The 17,995-nt window shown below is 46.0% G+C and overlaps 1 protein-coding gene across 3 annotated transcripts in view; it reads right to left on the bottom strand.

Moving 5' to 3' along the window:
- The window catches only part of LOC139264713 (5'-AMP-activated protein kinase subunit gamma-2-like), a 574,817-nt gene that overhangs the window by 198,625 nt on the left and 358,197 nt on the right, over nt 1-17,995 (bottom strand). For all 3 annotated transcript variants that reach the window (XM_070881658.1, XM_070881657.1, XM_070881659.1), the window contains one exon: nt 3,038-3,255. In XM_070881658.1, coding sequence (XP_070737759.1) covers nt 3,038-3,255 — 218 coding nt within the window. The remainder of the gene's footprint in view (nt 1-3,037; nt 3,256-17,995) is intronic.

Raw genomic sequence — 17,995 nt, 5'->3', positions numbered from 1 at the left:
TATTGGTTAAAAATCTATCTATCTGTGATTTGAATACATTCAATGAGCTAGCCTCAACTGCTTCCTTGGGCAGAGAATTCCACAGATTCACAACCCTCTGGGAGAAGAAATTCCTTCTCAACTCGGTTTTAAATTGGCTCCCCCATATTTTGAGGCTGTGCCCCCTAGTTCTAGTCTCCCCTCTATGCCTCTATCTTGTCTATCCCTTTCATTATTTTAAATGTTTCTATACGATCACCCCTCATCCTTCTGAACTCCAACAAGTAAAGACCCAGTCTACTCAATCTATCATCATAAGGTAACCTCCTCATCTCCGGAATCAGCCTAGTGAATCATCTCTGTACCCCCTCCAAGGCTAGTAAATCCTTCCTTAAGTAAAGTGACCAAAACTGCAGTACTCTAGGTGCGGCCTCACCAATACCCTATACAATTACAGCAGGACCTCCCTGCTTTTGTACTCCATCCCTCTCGCAATGAAGGCCAACATTCCATTCGCCTTCCTGATTACCTGCTGCACCTGCAAACTAACTTTTTGGGATTCATGCACAAGGACCCCCAGGTCCCTCTGCATCACAGCATGTTGTAATTTCTCCCCATTCAAATAATATTCCCTTTTACTGTTTTTTTTCCCCCAAGGTGGATGACCTCACATTTTCCGACATTGTATTCCATCCGCCAAACCTTAGTCCATTCGCTTAACCTATCTAAATCTCTTTGCAGCCTCTCTGTGTCCTCTACACAACCCGCTTTCCCACTAATCTTTGTGTCCCCTCTAAGGCAAAGGCTACAGCTTTACCAAAAACAATGAGAAATGTTGGAGGCGCCAGCAAGGTTAACACGAATTTACCTTGAACTGAAACAGGGAGTAAATGGCAATTAGCCCCGACGCGCCCCTATTGAAATAAAGTGGCCACAGGAGCAGTCAATCCTCGGTGTGCTGAGGGAGAACCGCGATGCAAGATAATCACGAACTTATCAATGGGGTGGAGCTCTCAGTTCCACCCCTAAAATACCCACATTAGAGAGAGGCATTTCCCATCAACTGCTTGGCGGCATTCTTCCTGGTAGTTCAGCATGTAAATCCACCATGTAGTGCAATAGTAAGCTGTACAGGCCACAGATCAGCTGTGGTCTCACTGAATAGGGGAACAGGCTCGAGGGTCCAGTGGTTGTGAAAGGAGCTGTAAAAATGCAAGTCTTTCTATCAACTCGGGATAGGTAATAAAGGTCAGCCTTGCCTGCGAACCCTACATCCCGAGTGTTATGTCTGTAATGTGCTTATGAATGACTCCACGGGGCAATGTGTTGTACTCAAACTGTAGTGACCTTGGTCCTTTATTCCAAACTTCAGAGTGAGGCACAAGAATGCTGGGCAGCCTTTTATACTGGGCCCTGCCACCAGGGCAGGAAACCCCTGGTCTCCACCAGTTGCACCCTCTAGTGTAACCCTTATTGATAGTACATCAGGTAAACAAATCTCCACCTTGTGTAACCACACAGTGACTACAGAGAGTACAGCCATAGTTTGCATATACAACACCGAGGAAGAATTTTTAAAACATGTAACTTTCCTCAGTGTCTGTAGAACTGTACCCTGGCATTGCCTTGAGGAGGGGAGAGAAAAGTGGTGGAACGTGCGTACAGTAGGTTAGTTTGTGTCAGCTCTCCAGGTGATTCCACACTTCACTCAGGAATGCTGGAATAGTTTATAATTTGTTCTTGTAACTGCAGGCGGTGACTATGAAGAACCAGGGAGATACAGCTTTTAATCCACTCGGCTCAATATAGGAATATGCCCTTTCACCACTTACTGCCATTATCTATGAAAATGGGCTGCTCATTTCCATAAGTATGCTGATAGCAACGGCCTACAGATTAAAGACATCGACATAAGTCAAAATGAGACCCACAATGTACTTGAAACACTTTGCACCCCAATAATACCATAGATTTAAAGTAATTGGGGGGAAGCTTTAGAGGAGATTTGAAGGGAAATGTCTTCACTCAGAGGGTGATGGGGGTCTGGAACTCACAGCCTGAAACGGTGGTAAAGGCAGAAACCCTCACCACATTTAAAAAGTACTTGGAAGTGACCCTGAAGTGCTGTAACCTACAGGGCTACAACCAAGAGCTGGAAAGTGGGATTAGGCTGGATAGCTCTTGGTCGGCCAGCACGGACGTGATGGGCCGAAATGGCCTCCTTCCATGCTGTAAATTACTATGATTCTATGAAATCCCTTGTACAAGTTTTGTTTTGTTTGCACAGACAAAAATACAACTGGAAAGGGCAAACTGCTAGCTATTTCCCCCAACTTATTCCCTTAATGGCGCACTTTGACCCATCTCTAGATGTCTGTACAGGATTGACGCACCAACATTAGCTTCCTCGACCAGGCCAACATCCCCAGCATTGAAACACTGACCACACTTGATCAGCTCCGCTGGGCAGGCCACATTGTTCGCATGCCAGACATGAGACTCCCAAAGCAGCGCTCTACTTGGAACTCCTTCACGGCAAACGAACCAAAGGTGCGCAGAGGAAACGTTTCAAGGACACCCTCAAAGCCTCCTTGATCTCCACGACACCTGGGAGTCCCTGGCCAAAGACCACCCTAAATGAAGGAAGTGCATCCGGGAGGACGCTGAGCACCTCGAGTCTCATTGCTGAGAGCATGCAGAAATCAAGCACACGCAGCGGAAAGAGCGTGCGGCAAACCAGTCCCACCCTCCCTTACCCTCAACGCCTATCTGTCCTACCTGTGACAGGGACTGTGGTTCTCGTATTGGACTGTACAGTCACCTAAGAACTCATTTTTAGAGTGGAAGCAAGTCTTCCTCGATTCCGAGGGACTGCCTATGATGACGACCTATCTCTATATGTCTGTCACAGGATGTTAGGCGAAAGCACCCGAGAGTCTCGTCAGATTGAACCGAAACAGATTGCCGTGGCCGCGTTTTAAATATCTGACCACTCGCTGGTTCAAGCCTGGGGGGTAAAACATCACGAAAGCAACAACGCTTGTTCTTTGAGACTTACTGGTTTCGAGGTAGCATTGGAGCTGGTCTGGGGCGCAAGTGGCTTGGCTGCTATCACAGGTGGGGCCACCGGAACAGTGAATCGCTGGCCTGTGTCTGGCGGTGACGAGTAGGAACGGGATCGAGCATCCAAGCGTTCAGGTTCCTGTTTGTACGATTCCAGGGGGAAGGCTGGCTTGGTAGATTGTACCGGTGTGGAGGGAGTAGAGAGTCCAGAAGCTGCCGGGGTGGGGGTGGGGAGGGGATGGAGGGAAGAGAAGAGAATGGAATTAGGACACCAATTGCAAAAGTTTATTTCTTCCCCACAAGCAGCACAATTTAAAACCCGATTTGAACATTCTTTAAAAAATAACGAATCGCATTACTGCACTACTTCACACCCGTGATGGAATAACCCATGACTTCAGAGAATGACACGGATTTTTAACAGCACAGAACCAGTTTTTCGGCCCAACTGATCCATTCCGGTGTTTATGCTCCACACGAGCCTCCTCCCACCTTACTTCGTCTAACGCTATCAGCATAATCTTCTATTCCTTTCCTCCACTCATGTTTATCTAGCTTCCTCTTAAATACATCTATGCTATTCACCTCAACTACTCCTTGTGGTAGAGTTCTACATTCTAACTACTCTCTGGGCAAAGAACTTTTTCCTGAATTCCCTATTGGATTGTTTAGAGACTACCCTGTATTGCTGACACCTAGGGCCCAAGTTTCCACATGATAAAAAACGGGCGCCCCTCCGAGCTGGGCGCCCGTTTTTCGCGCCTAAAGCGGCGCCGGAAAAAAAACGAGCGATTCTGGAGAGCCCTGCAGCTCCTTGTCTGCTTGGCGCGGCGCCCAGGGAGGGCGGAGCCTACACGCGTGCCGATTTTGTAAGTGGGAGGGGGCGGGTACTATTTAAATTAGTTTTTTTCCTGCCGGCAACGCTGCACGTGTGCGTTGGAGCGTTCGTGCATGCTCAGTGTGAAAAAAACACTGGCATTCGGCCATTTTTGTAGTTCTTTGTAGCTGTTCAGTTTTTGAACATTTTTTAATAAAAGTACATTGCCATCAGCACAGAGGCTTCTTGTAGCAGTGAGAAGGGGGCAGGAAGCCTCAGAAAGTTGAGGCAGCCGTTTCCCGACGACCTCCCCCTTTTGCTGTCGGGAAATGGCTCCTCAATTTCTGAGGCTTCCTGCAGCCTTCTCTCTTTCCCGCCAGCTGTCTGGAACGGCTCCATTCCCTCCCCTCCTTCCCCCCCGCCCTCCCCCCGCGTTCAGTAGGCTCCCTCCCTCCCGCGTTCGGTCGGCTCCCTACCCCCCCCCCCCCCCCCAGCGTTCGGTCGGCTCCCTTTCCTCTCCTCCCCATTTCCCCCCCCCCCCCCCCCGCGTTCGGTCAGCTCCCTTCCCCCCTCCCCCCCCCCCACCTCGTTCTGGACACCTGATTTATAACCTGCGCCTGATTTTTTAATGTGTAGAACAGGTTTTTTCAGTTCTACAAAAATCTTCACTTGCTCCATTCTACTTTAGTTTGGAGTACGTTTTCACTGTGGAAACTTTCAAATCAGGCGTCAGTGGCCGGACACGCTCCCTTTTGAAGAAAAAATTCTGTTCCAAAGTAGAACTGTTCTACCTGACTAGAACTGCAGAAAAAAAAATGTGGAGAATTGCAAATTCTAAGATAGTCCGTTCTCCACCAGTTGCTCCTAAAAATCAGGCGCAAATCATGTGGAAACTTGGGCCCCTAGTTTTGTTCTTCCCCTGCAAGTGGAAACAACTTGGGCTGGATTTTCGGTCTTTAGCTGTCCCTCATAGCAGCCCGGAGGGGCAGCAATGGCGGTGGAAAGCATTTGCGCGGGACAGTCAGCTTCCAGCGCCCGGCCGGGACATTCGGTGCCGGGTTTGTGGGGGCGCAGAGCATTACCGCTGGGAGGGGTGAACCGGTGTGCAACGCCTCTGGTTGCGACACTGGCTCGATATTTGGATCGCAATTGCTCCGTAGAGCACCCTGCTGGGAACGCCAGTGAAAGCGGGCGGTCCGAGCTGTAGCGGCTGAAGTGATTGAAGAAATGTCGACCTGAGGTAAATGTGCTTTTTATTTTTACGATTTATGTTGGGGTCGTGTTAGTAATGAATTGGGAATGTTTTCGCTGTTTCTTTTTCCCCACGCAAGCCTCTGTTAGGGCACTCCGAGGCTGGCTATTTAGCTCGGGATTTTCAGTGGCTCAGCCAGCCTCGTGCACTAAAAGAGGTGTGGAACTCCTCCCTTCACGCTCCGCTCCTCACTCAGGGCCCAGGTGGTGAATTTTGCAGCTGGAGACGCAAACCATTTCCCGGCGCAAAATTTCTCCTGGTTTAACTCCACAACAGAGGAGCGAGCAAATTTCCAACCCTTTCTCTACGTCTACTCTACTTCATTTTAAAGACCTCTGTCAAGTTACCCCTGAACCTTCTTTTTTTCTAGAGAAAAAAGCCCCAGCCCAGAACTTCATTGGTTCGACTCCCTCCCAAGCAATAAGGTTTCCAAACTGTGTGTTTTTTAAATGAAGGCAGTACACCTTTAATACCGATTGTACAATCACTCTTAGTGACAGTTAGCATATTATAATAAACAGCACAATAGGAAATAAACTCCAAACAGCAACCGAACACAAGAGGAGCGGATAACTATTAACTTTCGAGAAAGTACTTTAAATGGTTTTGTAGTTTTTAATATCTTTAAGGACATAATTCAATCTCCCTATACTGTTTAAACGGCTATAATGTGCATTCAAATGTTTCTTTTTCTGTTCATTCACGGGATGTGGGTGTTGCTGGCAAGGCCGGCATTTATCGCCTATCCCTAACTGCCCTTGAGGAGCCGCCCTCCTGAACCGCTGCAGTGGCTTGCTCCGCCATTTCAGAGGGTAGTTTAAGAGTCAACCACAATGTATTACTACACGAGCCCCTGGCACTTGCTTCAATAAATGAGTGCAGAGAACCGAGTGAATACACAAAAGTCATAAGTGGAATGAAAAAGCTAGTTGGTACAGAGAATTAACACGGCAGAATGAACAGGGACTACATACAGTTGGCACCAAAGATGTGCAATAAATGTCGCAAGATGAACAAAAATAAAAGCCAACCTGCAGTCAAAGAATAAGGAGAGGGCAATAGAGCACGGTAGCACTGGGGGAAATGAAAACCAGAGTGTGCCAGGAAGGGACAGAATGTATAAACATAAAAGGTGAATCAGAAATTGGGGTCAAAGCAGAAAAAAATGGCAAAAATCTTTTTTAGAGATCTTTATCTGAATGCACGCAGCATTCATAACAAAATAGATGAGTTGACGGCACAAATAGATACTATTGTGTTCCTAACACAGATGAGGCTGCACACAGGGAGGTTAAAGTGACATTGACCTCAGTCTTTAATAAGACACTCCAGAAAGAGGAATAGGCCTTAGGGGCCGGCTTATATACAGTGCTCCTAAGGGATGCTGGGATCCCTTGGGATTTGAGGGGATGAGCTCCCTGGTGGCGGAACATGGGAGTGCATGCTTTACAGATACACAACAGATACAAGTGGGTATGATCTGATAGCCATTACAGAGATGTGGTTGCAAGGTGACCAGGACTGGGAACTAAATATTCAGGGGTATTTGACAATTCAGAAGGACAGACAGAAAGGAAAAGGAGGTGTGGTAGCACTGTTAATAAAGGATGAGATCAGTGCGTTAGTGAGAAACGATATTGGATCAGAAAATGTGAGGTTATCCACTTTGGCAGAAAAAAATAGAAAAGCAAATTTTAATTTAAATGGAGAAAAATTGCAAAGTGCTGCAGTACGAAGGGACCTGGGGGTCCTTACGCGTGAAATACAAAAAGTTAGTTTGCAGGTACAGCAAGTAATCAGGAAGACAAATTGGCCTTTATTGCAAGGGGGATAGAGTATAAAAGTAGGGAAGTCCTGCTACAACTGTACAGGGTATTGGTGAGGCCACACCTAGAGTACTGTGTGCAGTTTGGTCTCCATATTTAAAGGAAGGATATACTTGCACTGGAGGCTGTTCAGAGAAGGTTCACTCGGTTGATTCCAGAAATGAGGGGGTTGACTTATGAAGATAGGTTGAGTAGGTTGGGCCTATACACATTGGAGTTCAGAAGAATGAGAGGTGATCTTATCGAAACATACAAGATAATGAGGGGGCTCGACAAGGTGGATGCAGAGAGAATATTTCCACTCATAGGGGAAACTAAAACGAGGGGACATTGGGCTCAAATTTCCCCAACCCCTTTTTCTGGCGCCCTCACCCAAGGTGCGCTGTTTTTGTCTGCCTCCAAGCGCGCCGAAAATCTTCCTCCCGATTCTGGCCGCTCCCCAGCCTCTCTTCGGTGGTGGCGTAGCGTGGCCCAGTGGATTGGGGATGGAGCCAGGTTCCGACGCTGAAAACAGTGCCGGGACCTCTGCACATGCGCGGTAGAGACTGCGCGCATGTGCAGTAGCTCCTGATAGGCCGAATCTGTGAGTATACGCTGCAGGCTGTGTGGGAGGGGCCTGAAGCACGTCGTCCCTAGCCCTGGCCGAATGGGCTCCCTCATCGGCGGCCCGCTGAGTTTCCTAAGGTAGGACTTCTAATTTTTGTTTGTTATTTACTGATTGAATGATTGCTTATTACTTTGGTCTTGGTGCTTTAGGTGCAGGGTTCCTTCTATTTTTTATTTGTTAATTAATTGCTTATTACTTTTTGTAAATGTACTGCTTTGTTTAGTGCTTGGTGCTTTAAATGTATTTATGCTTCTTTAATGTTGTTGTGAAGGTGTTTAGTGCTTTGCAAGGTCCCCTTCCCGCCCCACCCGCCCTCCCAATATCTCTGACTGCCTGCGCTGATTTCTTAAGTCACGCAAGCTTTTTCTGAACGTACAAGAGTGCCCACTTACGCTGGCCTAAGTTAGTTTGGAGTAACCTTTAGCTGGCTAAACTGGCTTAAATGACCAAAACAGGCGTAAGTGGCTGGTAACGCCCCCTTTTGAAAAAAAAAACTAAACTAAAAAAAAACCTAACTAAAAAGATACTCCAGGAAAACCAAGTTGCTCCAAATAAAATGGAGCAACTCCTGGAGAAATTTGGGTGCATAGTCTCAGAATAAGGGCCGTCCATTTAAAACTATGAGGAGGAATTTCTTCTCTCAGAGGGTTGTAAATCTATGGAATTCTCTGCCCCAGAGAGCTGTGGAGGTTAGGTCATTAAATATATTTAAGGCAGAGATAGACAGATCTTTGAGCGATAAGGGAGTAAAGGGTTATGGGGAATGGGCAGGGAAGTGGAGCTGAGTCCATGATCAGATCAGCCATGATCTTATTTAATGGCAGCCAAATGGCTTATTCATGCTCCTATTTCTTATGTTCTTATGAGTTGTACATAAGGCTTTTGTTCCTCAACACAATTGAGAGAACTACTTTTCTAACAGATGAAGTACCAAGAGAAGCAGCCCTACTTCATTTTAAAACACATCGAAGCTCATTCTTAGAGGCACAAACCTGACAAATTGAAATTCTCTTCAGTCATTCTGAAGCAGACTCCCAATGTACTCCCAAACAATTCAAGTTTTATAAATAATAGACACAGTCTACCATCCAGTCAAAATGTTTATTTTGCATGAAAAAATTCCCCCCCTCCGGAATTGAACTAATTTGAATGGGCCAACACAGGAGGTTCTTTGTTGCATGATTTCTATTTAAAAGAAACAGATCACTCAAATGAAGCTTTTATTCGCCCCACGTGTCACCCTTTGATCGGAGTCAGTTTTTGTCTCATTACGCTTTTGTGAAACGCCTTGGGACCTTTTCCTAAATGAAGGTGCTATAAAAAGGAAAGTTGTTGTTGTTGTTAAGTAACTTCCAGTTAAGAGTGGCCTGTGTAGTGGAATAATAAGACTGGTTTAGTTCTGTTGAAGTAAAGCAATGTCAGATTTTTTTTTGGGGGGGGGGGGGGGGGGGAAATAGAAAAGGAACAAGATACAACGAAATCAAGTTGGTAAACCCCCACCCCACCATCCCTCCAACTGTGTATCACTTATTTCAAAACTCCTTTGATTCTTTGCTGCAAACTCTCAACAACAAATTTTTATGACCAAGGTGCCATTGACACTGTCATATCTGTAATAATTAAATATTTACTACAACGGAAGGCTACAGCCTGTAAATCAGTGACCAAAATGGTCAAAATCGCACAATTTGTAACCCAAAAGTCTATTAGCTTACTGATCGCAGGTCAGAAAACTGCAATTAAACAACTTGCATTGACATAGCGCCTTTCACTTATTAAAACATCCCCAAGGCGCTTCACAGGAGTGTTATCAGACAAATTTTGACACCAAGGAGATATTAGGGCAGATGAGCAAAAACTTGGACAAAAAGGTAGGTTTTAAGGAGCGCTTAACGGGTGGGGGGGGGGGGTAAAGAGAGAGGCAGAGAGGTTTAGCGAGGGAATTGCAGAGCTTAGGGCCCAGGCAGCAGAAGCCTCGGCTGCCGATGGTCCTCATTCAGCCAGCTGCAACCTTAAAGTAAACCTGCCGGCTTTAGTGAATCCCAGCAAGTCTGATCAGTCAGCTGAAAGAGGCAGTAGCTGTAGCACGGGTCTTAGCACAGTATAACAGTAGCTTAAAATACTTCCAGGCACCTTGAGCTAGCTTTGAGTATGTCGTGCATTCTTAATTTATTTGATGCCCACAAACACAAAACTATCTCCTGCTGACAATGATTACAGCACAAGGAGTAAAATCATAGAAACATAGAATGGTTACAGCCCAGGAGGCCATTCGGCCCATCGAGCCCGTGCCGGTTCTCTGCGAGAGCACCTCAGCTCGTCCCACTCCCCCGCCCTTTCCCCGTAGCCCAGCAATTTTTGTTCCTTCAGGTACTTATCCAATGCTCTATTGAAAGCCATGATTGAGTCTGCCTCCACCACCCTTTCAGGCAGTGCATTCCAGATCTTGACCGCTCGCTGCGCGAAAAAGTTTTTCCTCATGTCGCCTTTCGTTCTTCTGCCAATCGCCTTAAATCTGTGTCCTCTGGTTCTTGATCCTTCCATCAATGGGAACAGTTTTCTCTCTATCTACTCTGTCTAGAACTCTCATGATTTTGAACACCTCCATCAAACCTCCTCTCAACCTTCTCTGCTCCAAGGAGAACCACCCCAGAATTAAAATCTTTTACTCACACATAGATCTTCAAACAGACATTGTCAGGACATCTGGTTGGAGGGTACAATAAGATATACAGAACAGACCAGATCCTGGCCTTACTATATGTTAGAGCTGGAATAGCTCCCTGAGCAGTTTTGTGACCACGTGAGCATAATTGCTTAAGTGGCTGTAAACTAAATATTGGCTCGTCAAACATTTGCGTTGGAAACCTTTTTGCCATTTGTTACTTTATGTTTTTGCTTCAATACAGTAAAGCTCTTTCTGAATGTTATAAAAGCACATTTTTCCGAGTGTTCAAAAAATATATCAGTGTATATTTTCTGCTGGTTGGGGACTAGGGGGCATAGTCTAATAAAAATTAGAGCCAGGCCTTTCGGGAACTAAATTAGGAAACACGTCTGTACACAAAGGTTGGAACTCCCTTCCGCAAATGGCAATTGATGCTAGATCAATTATTAATTTTTTAATCTGAGATTGATAGCTTTGTTGACCAAAGGTATTAAGAGATATGGGGGCAAAGGCGAGTATAAGGAGTTAGATCACAGATCAGCCATGCTCTAATTGAATAGTGGAATAGGATCTTAGGGCTCAATGGACTGTTCCTGTTGGGATGTTCCAATGTCTGAAGTTATTGCCAGCTGAAGTAATTGCAAATTGTACAAATAACAAAACTTGCATTGATACAATGCTTTTTACATAGAACAGAATCCCAGGAAAACAGTTGCTGATCCAAAGGAGGGATTAGGAGCTAGGTCATTAAGGAAGTGGCTTTTAAAAAAAATGATTTGCTAAATGGGTTCATAAGAACATAAGAAATAGGAACAGGAGTAGGCCATACGGCCCCTCGAGCCTGCTCCGCCATTCAATAAGATCATGCTGATTTGATCATGGACTCAGCTCCACTTCCCCGCCCGCTCCCCATAACCCCTTATTCTTGAAGAAACAGTCTATTTCTGTCTTAAATTTATTCAATGTCCCAGCTTCCACAGCTCTGAGGCAGCGAATTCCACACATTTACAGCCCTCGGAGAGAAGAAATTTCTCCTCATCTTAGTTTTACATGGGTGGCCTCTTATTCTAAGATCATGCCCTCTAGTTCTAGTCTCCCCCATCAGTGGAAACATCCTCTCTGCATCCACCTTGTCAAGCCTCCTCGTAATCTTATAAGTTTTGATAAGATCGCCTCTCATTCTTCTGAATTCCAATGAGTAGAGGCTCAACCTACTCAACCTTTCCTCATAAGTCAACCCCCTCATCCCCGGAATCAACCTAGTGAACCTTCTCTGAACTGCCTCCAAAGCAAATATATCCTTTTTGTAAATATGGAAACCAAAATTGCATGCAGTATTCCAGGTGTGGCCTCACCAATACCTTATATAGCTGTAGCACGACTTCCCTGCTCTTATACTCCATCCTCTTTGCAATAAAGGCCAAGATACCATTGGCCTTTCTGATCATTTGCTGTGCCTGCATGCTATCCTTTTGTGTTTCATGCACAAATACCCCCAGGTCCCACTGTACTGAAGCACTTTGCAAACTTTCTCCACTTAAATAACAACTTGCTCTTTGATTTTTTTTCTGCCAAAGTGCATGACCTCACACTTTCCAACATTATACTCCATCTGCCAAATTTTTGCCCACTCACTTAGCCTGTCTATGGCCTTTTGCAGATTTTTTGTGCCCTCCTCACACATTGCTTTTCCTCTCATCTTTGTATCGTCAGCAAACTTGGCCATGTTACACTCAGTCCCTTCTTCCAAGTCGTTAATATAGATTGTAAATAGTTGGTGTACCAGCACTGATCCCTGCGACACCCCACTAGTTACTGGTTGCCAACCAGAGAATGAACCATTTATCCTGACTCTCTGTTCTGTTAATTAGCCAATCCTCGATCCATGCTAATATATTACCCGCAACCCTGTGAACTTTTATCTTGTGCAGTAACCTTTTATGTGGCACCTTGTCAAATGCCTTCTGGAAGTCCAAATGCACCACATCCACTGGTTCCCCTTTATCCATCCTATTCGTTACTTCCTCAAAAGAACTCCAACAAATTTGTCAAACATGATTTCCCCTTCATAAATCCATGCCGACTCTGCCTGACCAAATTTTTCTTTTCCAAATGTCCTACTATTGCTTCTTTAATAATGGATTCCAACATATTCCCAACCACAGATGTTAGGCTAACTGGTCAATAGTTTCCTGCTTTTTGTCTGCCTCCTTTTTTAAATAGGGGAGTTACATTTGCAGTTTTCCAATCTGCTGGGACCTCCCCAGAATCCAGGGAATTTTGGTAAATTACAACCAATGCATCCACAATCCCTGCTGCTACTTCTCTTAAGATCCTAGGATGCAAGCCATCATGTCCAGGGGATTTATCTGCCTTTAGTCCCATTATCTTACTGAGTATCACCTCCTTTGCTTAAGTTCTTTGCTTAAGAATTCACAGCAACACATTGCTATTAAGAACTAGTTGGTTTATTAACAAAAGTTTAACAATCACACTACACATTACCAGTTCACCACTAGGTTCACAACAGCATACCTCATCGTGGATGACCTAGACCCAACTGACTGGGGTTTTATTGAGTCTTGTGAACATCACGTGACTGACTAAGCCACTCGCAATAAAACAGCTCTACAACTATTTTAAGTTGCATCTGTAAAACAAGTAAATCAAGTGCCCCCTGATTAAAGGGGGGGGCGGTGGGGGACACTAAAACCGACAAACCTAAACAAATTAAACTTCAGACAGTCAACTGGTTCAAATTAAAATTTGGTTGCCGGGGGTGATGATGCACTCCGGTCCCTCCGGTGCCCACCTCTCACGGAAGGCCACGAGCGTACCGGTGAACACCGCGTGCTCCATCTCCAGAGACACCCTGGCTCGGATGTAAGCACGGAAGAGAGACAGGCAGTCGGTCTGAACGACCCCCTCGACCACCCGCTGCCTGGACCGGCTGATGGCCACCTTGGCCATGCCCAGGAGCAGTGCCACGAGGAGGCCTTCCGACCTGCCCGCTCCCCTCTGCACAGGGTACCCAAAGATCAGGAGTGTGGGACTGAAGTGCAACCAGAATTTGAGGAGCAGCCCTTTCAAATAATGGAATAGGAGCTGCAACCTCATACATTCGATAAAAACATGGAACACGGACTCTTCCAGACCGCAGAAATTACAGGCGGCCTGGGAGCCCATGAACCGACTTAAAAACTTATTGCACGGGACTGCTCCATGCACCACCCTCCAGGCCAAGTCCCCGATAAATAGAGGAAGGACTCCCGCGTAGAGAGCACTCCATTGGAGACCCCGCCTCCTCCGGACGGCAAGGTGGTGCGCCATGGCCTGTCCGGACGGCAGACGAGGATGGCAAGGTGGAGAGTGTGCAGGAGCAGCCCGTACAGGAAATCCCTCATGCAGAACTGAAAGGCACGGAGGGGATTTCCCCGAGGAGGCTCAAGTTGTGAGGCGCTGCTCCCGAGGGAGGTTTCAGGGCTTGGCGCCGATGAGGAATTCCGTCCGGACGGGGGTCAGTTCGGACAGGATCTCCCCATGTGCTTGAGCCTCCTCGACACACCTAACGGAGTCAGGGCCCAGCACTGTTTTTAGCGACGCGATGGCATTGGCCGCGTGCCGGACGTCGGCCCAGGATAGGCGTGTGCCAGCTCGTCTGGCACCATCCAGCCCGCTCCTCCGCCATCGAGCAGGTCCCTGACCCTGGTCACCATTCCAGCCACAGCCCTCTCGACCACCGGCCACCTAAAACCGCGGTCGTGGAGGTATGGATTCCTGAGCAGCGGCTCCCGAAGGACAGGAAACAGCAGACGACTATTTTGTTCTACAAATCTATCAGCATCCTCACAGGATACATTACAGCAGGCAAGTGCTGACCACAATAATCCACATCTGCAGGTAGGCTGCAGCTAATTGCATCTTATAATCACACAGCACAGAAGGAGACCATTTGGCCCATCGTGTCTGTGCCGGCTCTTTTAAAAGAGCTAGCCAATTAGTCCCACTTCGCTGCTCTTTACCCTGTAAAAATTTTCCTTTTCAAACATATATCCAATTCCCTTTTTATGTCACTATTGGTTCCGGTTCTAGCAGCCTTTCAGGCAGTGCGTTCCAGATCCTAACCACTCGTTAAGTAAAATTAATTCTCATCTCCACCCTGGATTTTTTGCCAATTTTCACTGGCAGTCTCAGTAAGACACCTTCTTAGTAACCAAGCCATTAATGTGAAAACATAACCAGGACGAGAGATTCAATGTGGCAAAATTGCTGGAAATTTTGGATCTGTTGCAGAGGAAAGAGTTCAAATCTGGCTGGTTGCAGACCGAGACTCTTATCGTTCCAGTCATTAGCGTCTTTTGGATGAGACTTTAAACCAAGGCCCCATCTGCTCTCTCAAGTGGACATTATAGATCCCATGGCACTATTTCAAAGAAGAGCAGGGGAGTTATCCCCGGTGCCCTGGCCAATATTTACCTCTCAATCAACATAACAAAAACACAGATTATCTAGTCAACGTCACATTGCTGTTTGTGGGAGCTTGCTGTGCGCAAATTGGCTGCCGTGTTTCCTACATTACAACAGTGACTGCACTTCAAAAAGTACTTCAGTGGCTGTAAAGCGCTGAAATGTCCGGTGGTCGTGAAAGGCGCTATATAAATATACATAGAAATCAAAGTCTATCTTTCATTTCATTTTACCTCCCCATATTTTTAAGTCAACGGTATGTATTAAAGTTACTGTTCCTCCCCATCTCTCGTCCTTCCTAAGGTTGGTTAATGTCGTGGCTGCTTGTACAGTTGGCAGACTCACCAGAACCATTTTCAGTGCCAAGCAGAGTGCATGCACACTGTACCAGCAGCAGTTGCTCTAACCAGTTGGACTGAGGGAGGCACAGTACCGGCACTTCAGAGTGCCGGCAGCCATTTTGGCCCATCGTGCCTGTGCCGGCTCTTTGAACGAGCTTTCCAACAAGTCCCACTGCCCTGCTCTTTCCCCGTAGCCCTGTAAAATAAAGGCAAGAGATTTAAAACAGCGAGCAAGAGAAACTGGAGAGTTGCGAAGCTATGGAATTCACTTCCAGGGTTGGTGACTGAGGCAGAAACTGTGCCAACAGTTAAGAGAATTGGAAAGGTAGAAGGAGGAGAGGGGGATGAAGGGGCATGGGAACAGGATGGGTAAACGTGGCTGGGATTACTTGCTTACATTATTTTTTTAGGTGTGGATCGTATGTAACAAGTGTTCTATCACAGTTACTCCACGAAAGGAAAAACGACTCAACAGTCAGGCAGACAACGCGGCAGTAATACATCAAAGTTTACTTAACAGCCACAGTCTAAAAGCGTCAGCAAAGTTCAACTTCCCCAGGGAATTTTATTTTTCCTTTTTCACTAACCAGCTCACAGGAACCACTCAGCCTTAACAAATGGAATTTGTGGAACGCTCATCAGAGGAGGCAGTCTGACCTGGATCACAAATTTATTGCTCCGCTATAGTGAGAGGAATGGAAAATAAGCTCAACATCCAACAAATAAATCGAAGCCTCAGAGAGCTCCAATTGTATGCCTGCATCATTCAGAAAAACGATCCTAAAATCTTTGTGCCAAATGTATTCCAGTAAAACTAGTTTTTTTCTACCCAGATGCATCAGGGATGGTTTAGCAAAGCAATTTGATGCCAGTGGAATTTGAATGTAAAAATGTTCCTTACTATTCCTCAACTCTGTCATCCACAGACTATTTCCTGCAAACCGAATTTGACTACAGCGTTTAGATGAAGTAGGGTGTGAGGAGGCTCATGTGGACCAGTTGGCCTGTTTCTCTACTGTAAGTACTAAGTAATTCTATGTAACTTCACAGCAAAGGAAGAGTGGTAGTAGAACATTTTGATAGGATAAAAACAGATAAAGATAAGGCACTTAAAAAAGGTTGGCAGTGCTCAAAGTGGAAAAGTTACCTGGTCCAGATGGGACGGATCCTGGGCTACTGAGGGAAGTAAGCATGGAAATAGCAGAGACTCTAGCCACAACCTTCCAATCCTCCTTGAATGTGGGAGCGGTGCCAGAGGACTAGAGGGTTGCAAATGTTATATCCCTGTTCAAAAATGGGGAGAGGGATAATCTCGACAACTACAGACCAGTCAGCCGAAAGTTCATGGCATGGAAACTTTTAGAGACAATAATCCGAGACAAAATTAATTGTCACTTGGAAAAAATGTGGCTTAATAAACGACAGTCAGCACAGATTTGTTAAAGCAAATTGTGTTTGATTGATTTATTTGATGAAGTAGCATAGAAAATAGATGCAGGAGTAGGGCATTCAGCCCTTTGAGCCTGCACCACCATGCAACTTCAGTACCCCATTCCTGCTTTCTCTCCATACCCCTTGATCCCTTTAGCTGTAAGGGCCATATCTAACTCCCTTTTGAATATATCTAACGAACTGGCCTCAACAACTTTCTGTGGTAGAGAATTCCACAGGTTCACAATTCTCTGAGTGAAGAAGTTTCTCCTCATCTCAGTCCTAAATGGCTTACCCCTTATCCTTAGACTGTGACCCCTAGTTCTGGACTTCCCTAACATCAGGAACATTCTTCCTGCATCTAACCTGTCCAATCCCATCAGAATTTTATATGTTTCTATGAGATCCCCTCTCATTCTTCTAAATTCCAGTGAATATAAGCCTAGTCGATCCAGTCTTTCTTCATATGTCAGTCCTGCCATCCTGGGAATCAGTCTGGTGAACCTTCGCTGCACTCCCTCAATAGCAAGAATGTCCTTCCTCAGATTAGGAGACCAAAACTGAACACAATATTAAAGGTGTGGCCTCACCAAGGCCCTGTACAACTGCAGTAAGACCTCCCTGCTCCTATACTCAAATCCTCTCGCTATGAAGGCCAACATGCCATTTGCCTTCTTCACCACCTGTTGTACCTGCATGCCAACTTTCAATGACTGATGTACCATGACACCCAGGTCTCGTTGCACCTCCCCTTTTCCTAATCTGTCACCATTCAGATAATATTCTGCCTTCCTGTTTTTGCCACCAAAGTGGATAATCTCACACCTAACAGTGAGGGTAGATGAAGGTAGTGCAGTTGATGTGTATACGGACTTTCAAAAGGCATTTTGCTCAAGTACCACATAATAGTCCATGGGATTATAGGGGCAGTGGCAGCATGGGTACAAAATCTGCTCTGCAACATTAATAGACCGGGGGATGTTTCGTCTTCGCTCTGCGTAACTGAGGAGCATTTGTTGGAAACGGTTTACGTTTGCCCCAATGGTGGAGCTCAGCACTCGCATGTAAAAGGCACAGTTGAAGTGGTTGCTACCATCTTTGGTCAGAAGTGCCGAGTGGATGATCATTCTCGGCCGCCTCCCGAGGTATCCACCATCACAGATCCCAGTGATCAGCCAATTCGATTGACTCCACGTGATATCCTGGAACTTCCTATCGACCAGCACTGTGGGAGTACCTTCAGCACACGGACTGCAGTGGTGTAAGGTGGTGGCTCACAACCACCTTCTCGAGGGCAACGAGGGACGGCCAATGCCAGCCTGGCCAACGTCGCCCACATCCCGAAATAAAACTATCACTATCACTTCGGATTTGTGTCCTTAGTAGGAGCAGAAGGGGAAAAACAGAGAAAGAATACAGTAAAGCAAAGTTACTTGTAATCAAAGTGCTGGTTTGAAACAGTAGTCTTCTGATTTTCTTCATTTTGCAGTTTAGAATTGTGGTTAATATCCACTTTTTGTATGGCATGTAATGAACTGCAGAGC

The sequence above is a fragment of the Pristiophorus japonicus genome, chromosome 5 (assembly GCF_044704955.1).
Source record: "Pristiophorus japonicus isolate sPriJap1 chromosome 5, sPriJap1.hap1, whole genome shotgun sequence".
Taxonomy (NCBI): domain Eukaryota; kingdom Metazoa; phylum Chordata; class Chondrichthyes; family Pristiophoridae; genus Pristiophorus; species Pristiophorus japonicus.
The sequence above is the reverse complement of the archived record's forward strand: the minus strand, read 5'-3'. Positions and strand labels throughout refer to the sequence as shown.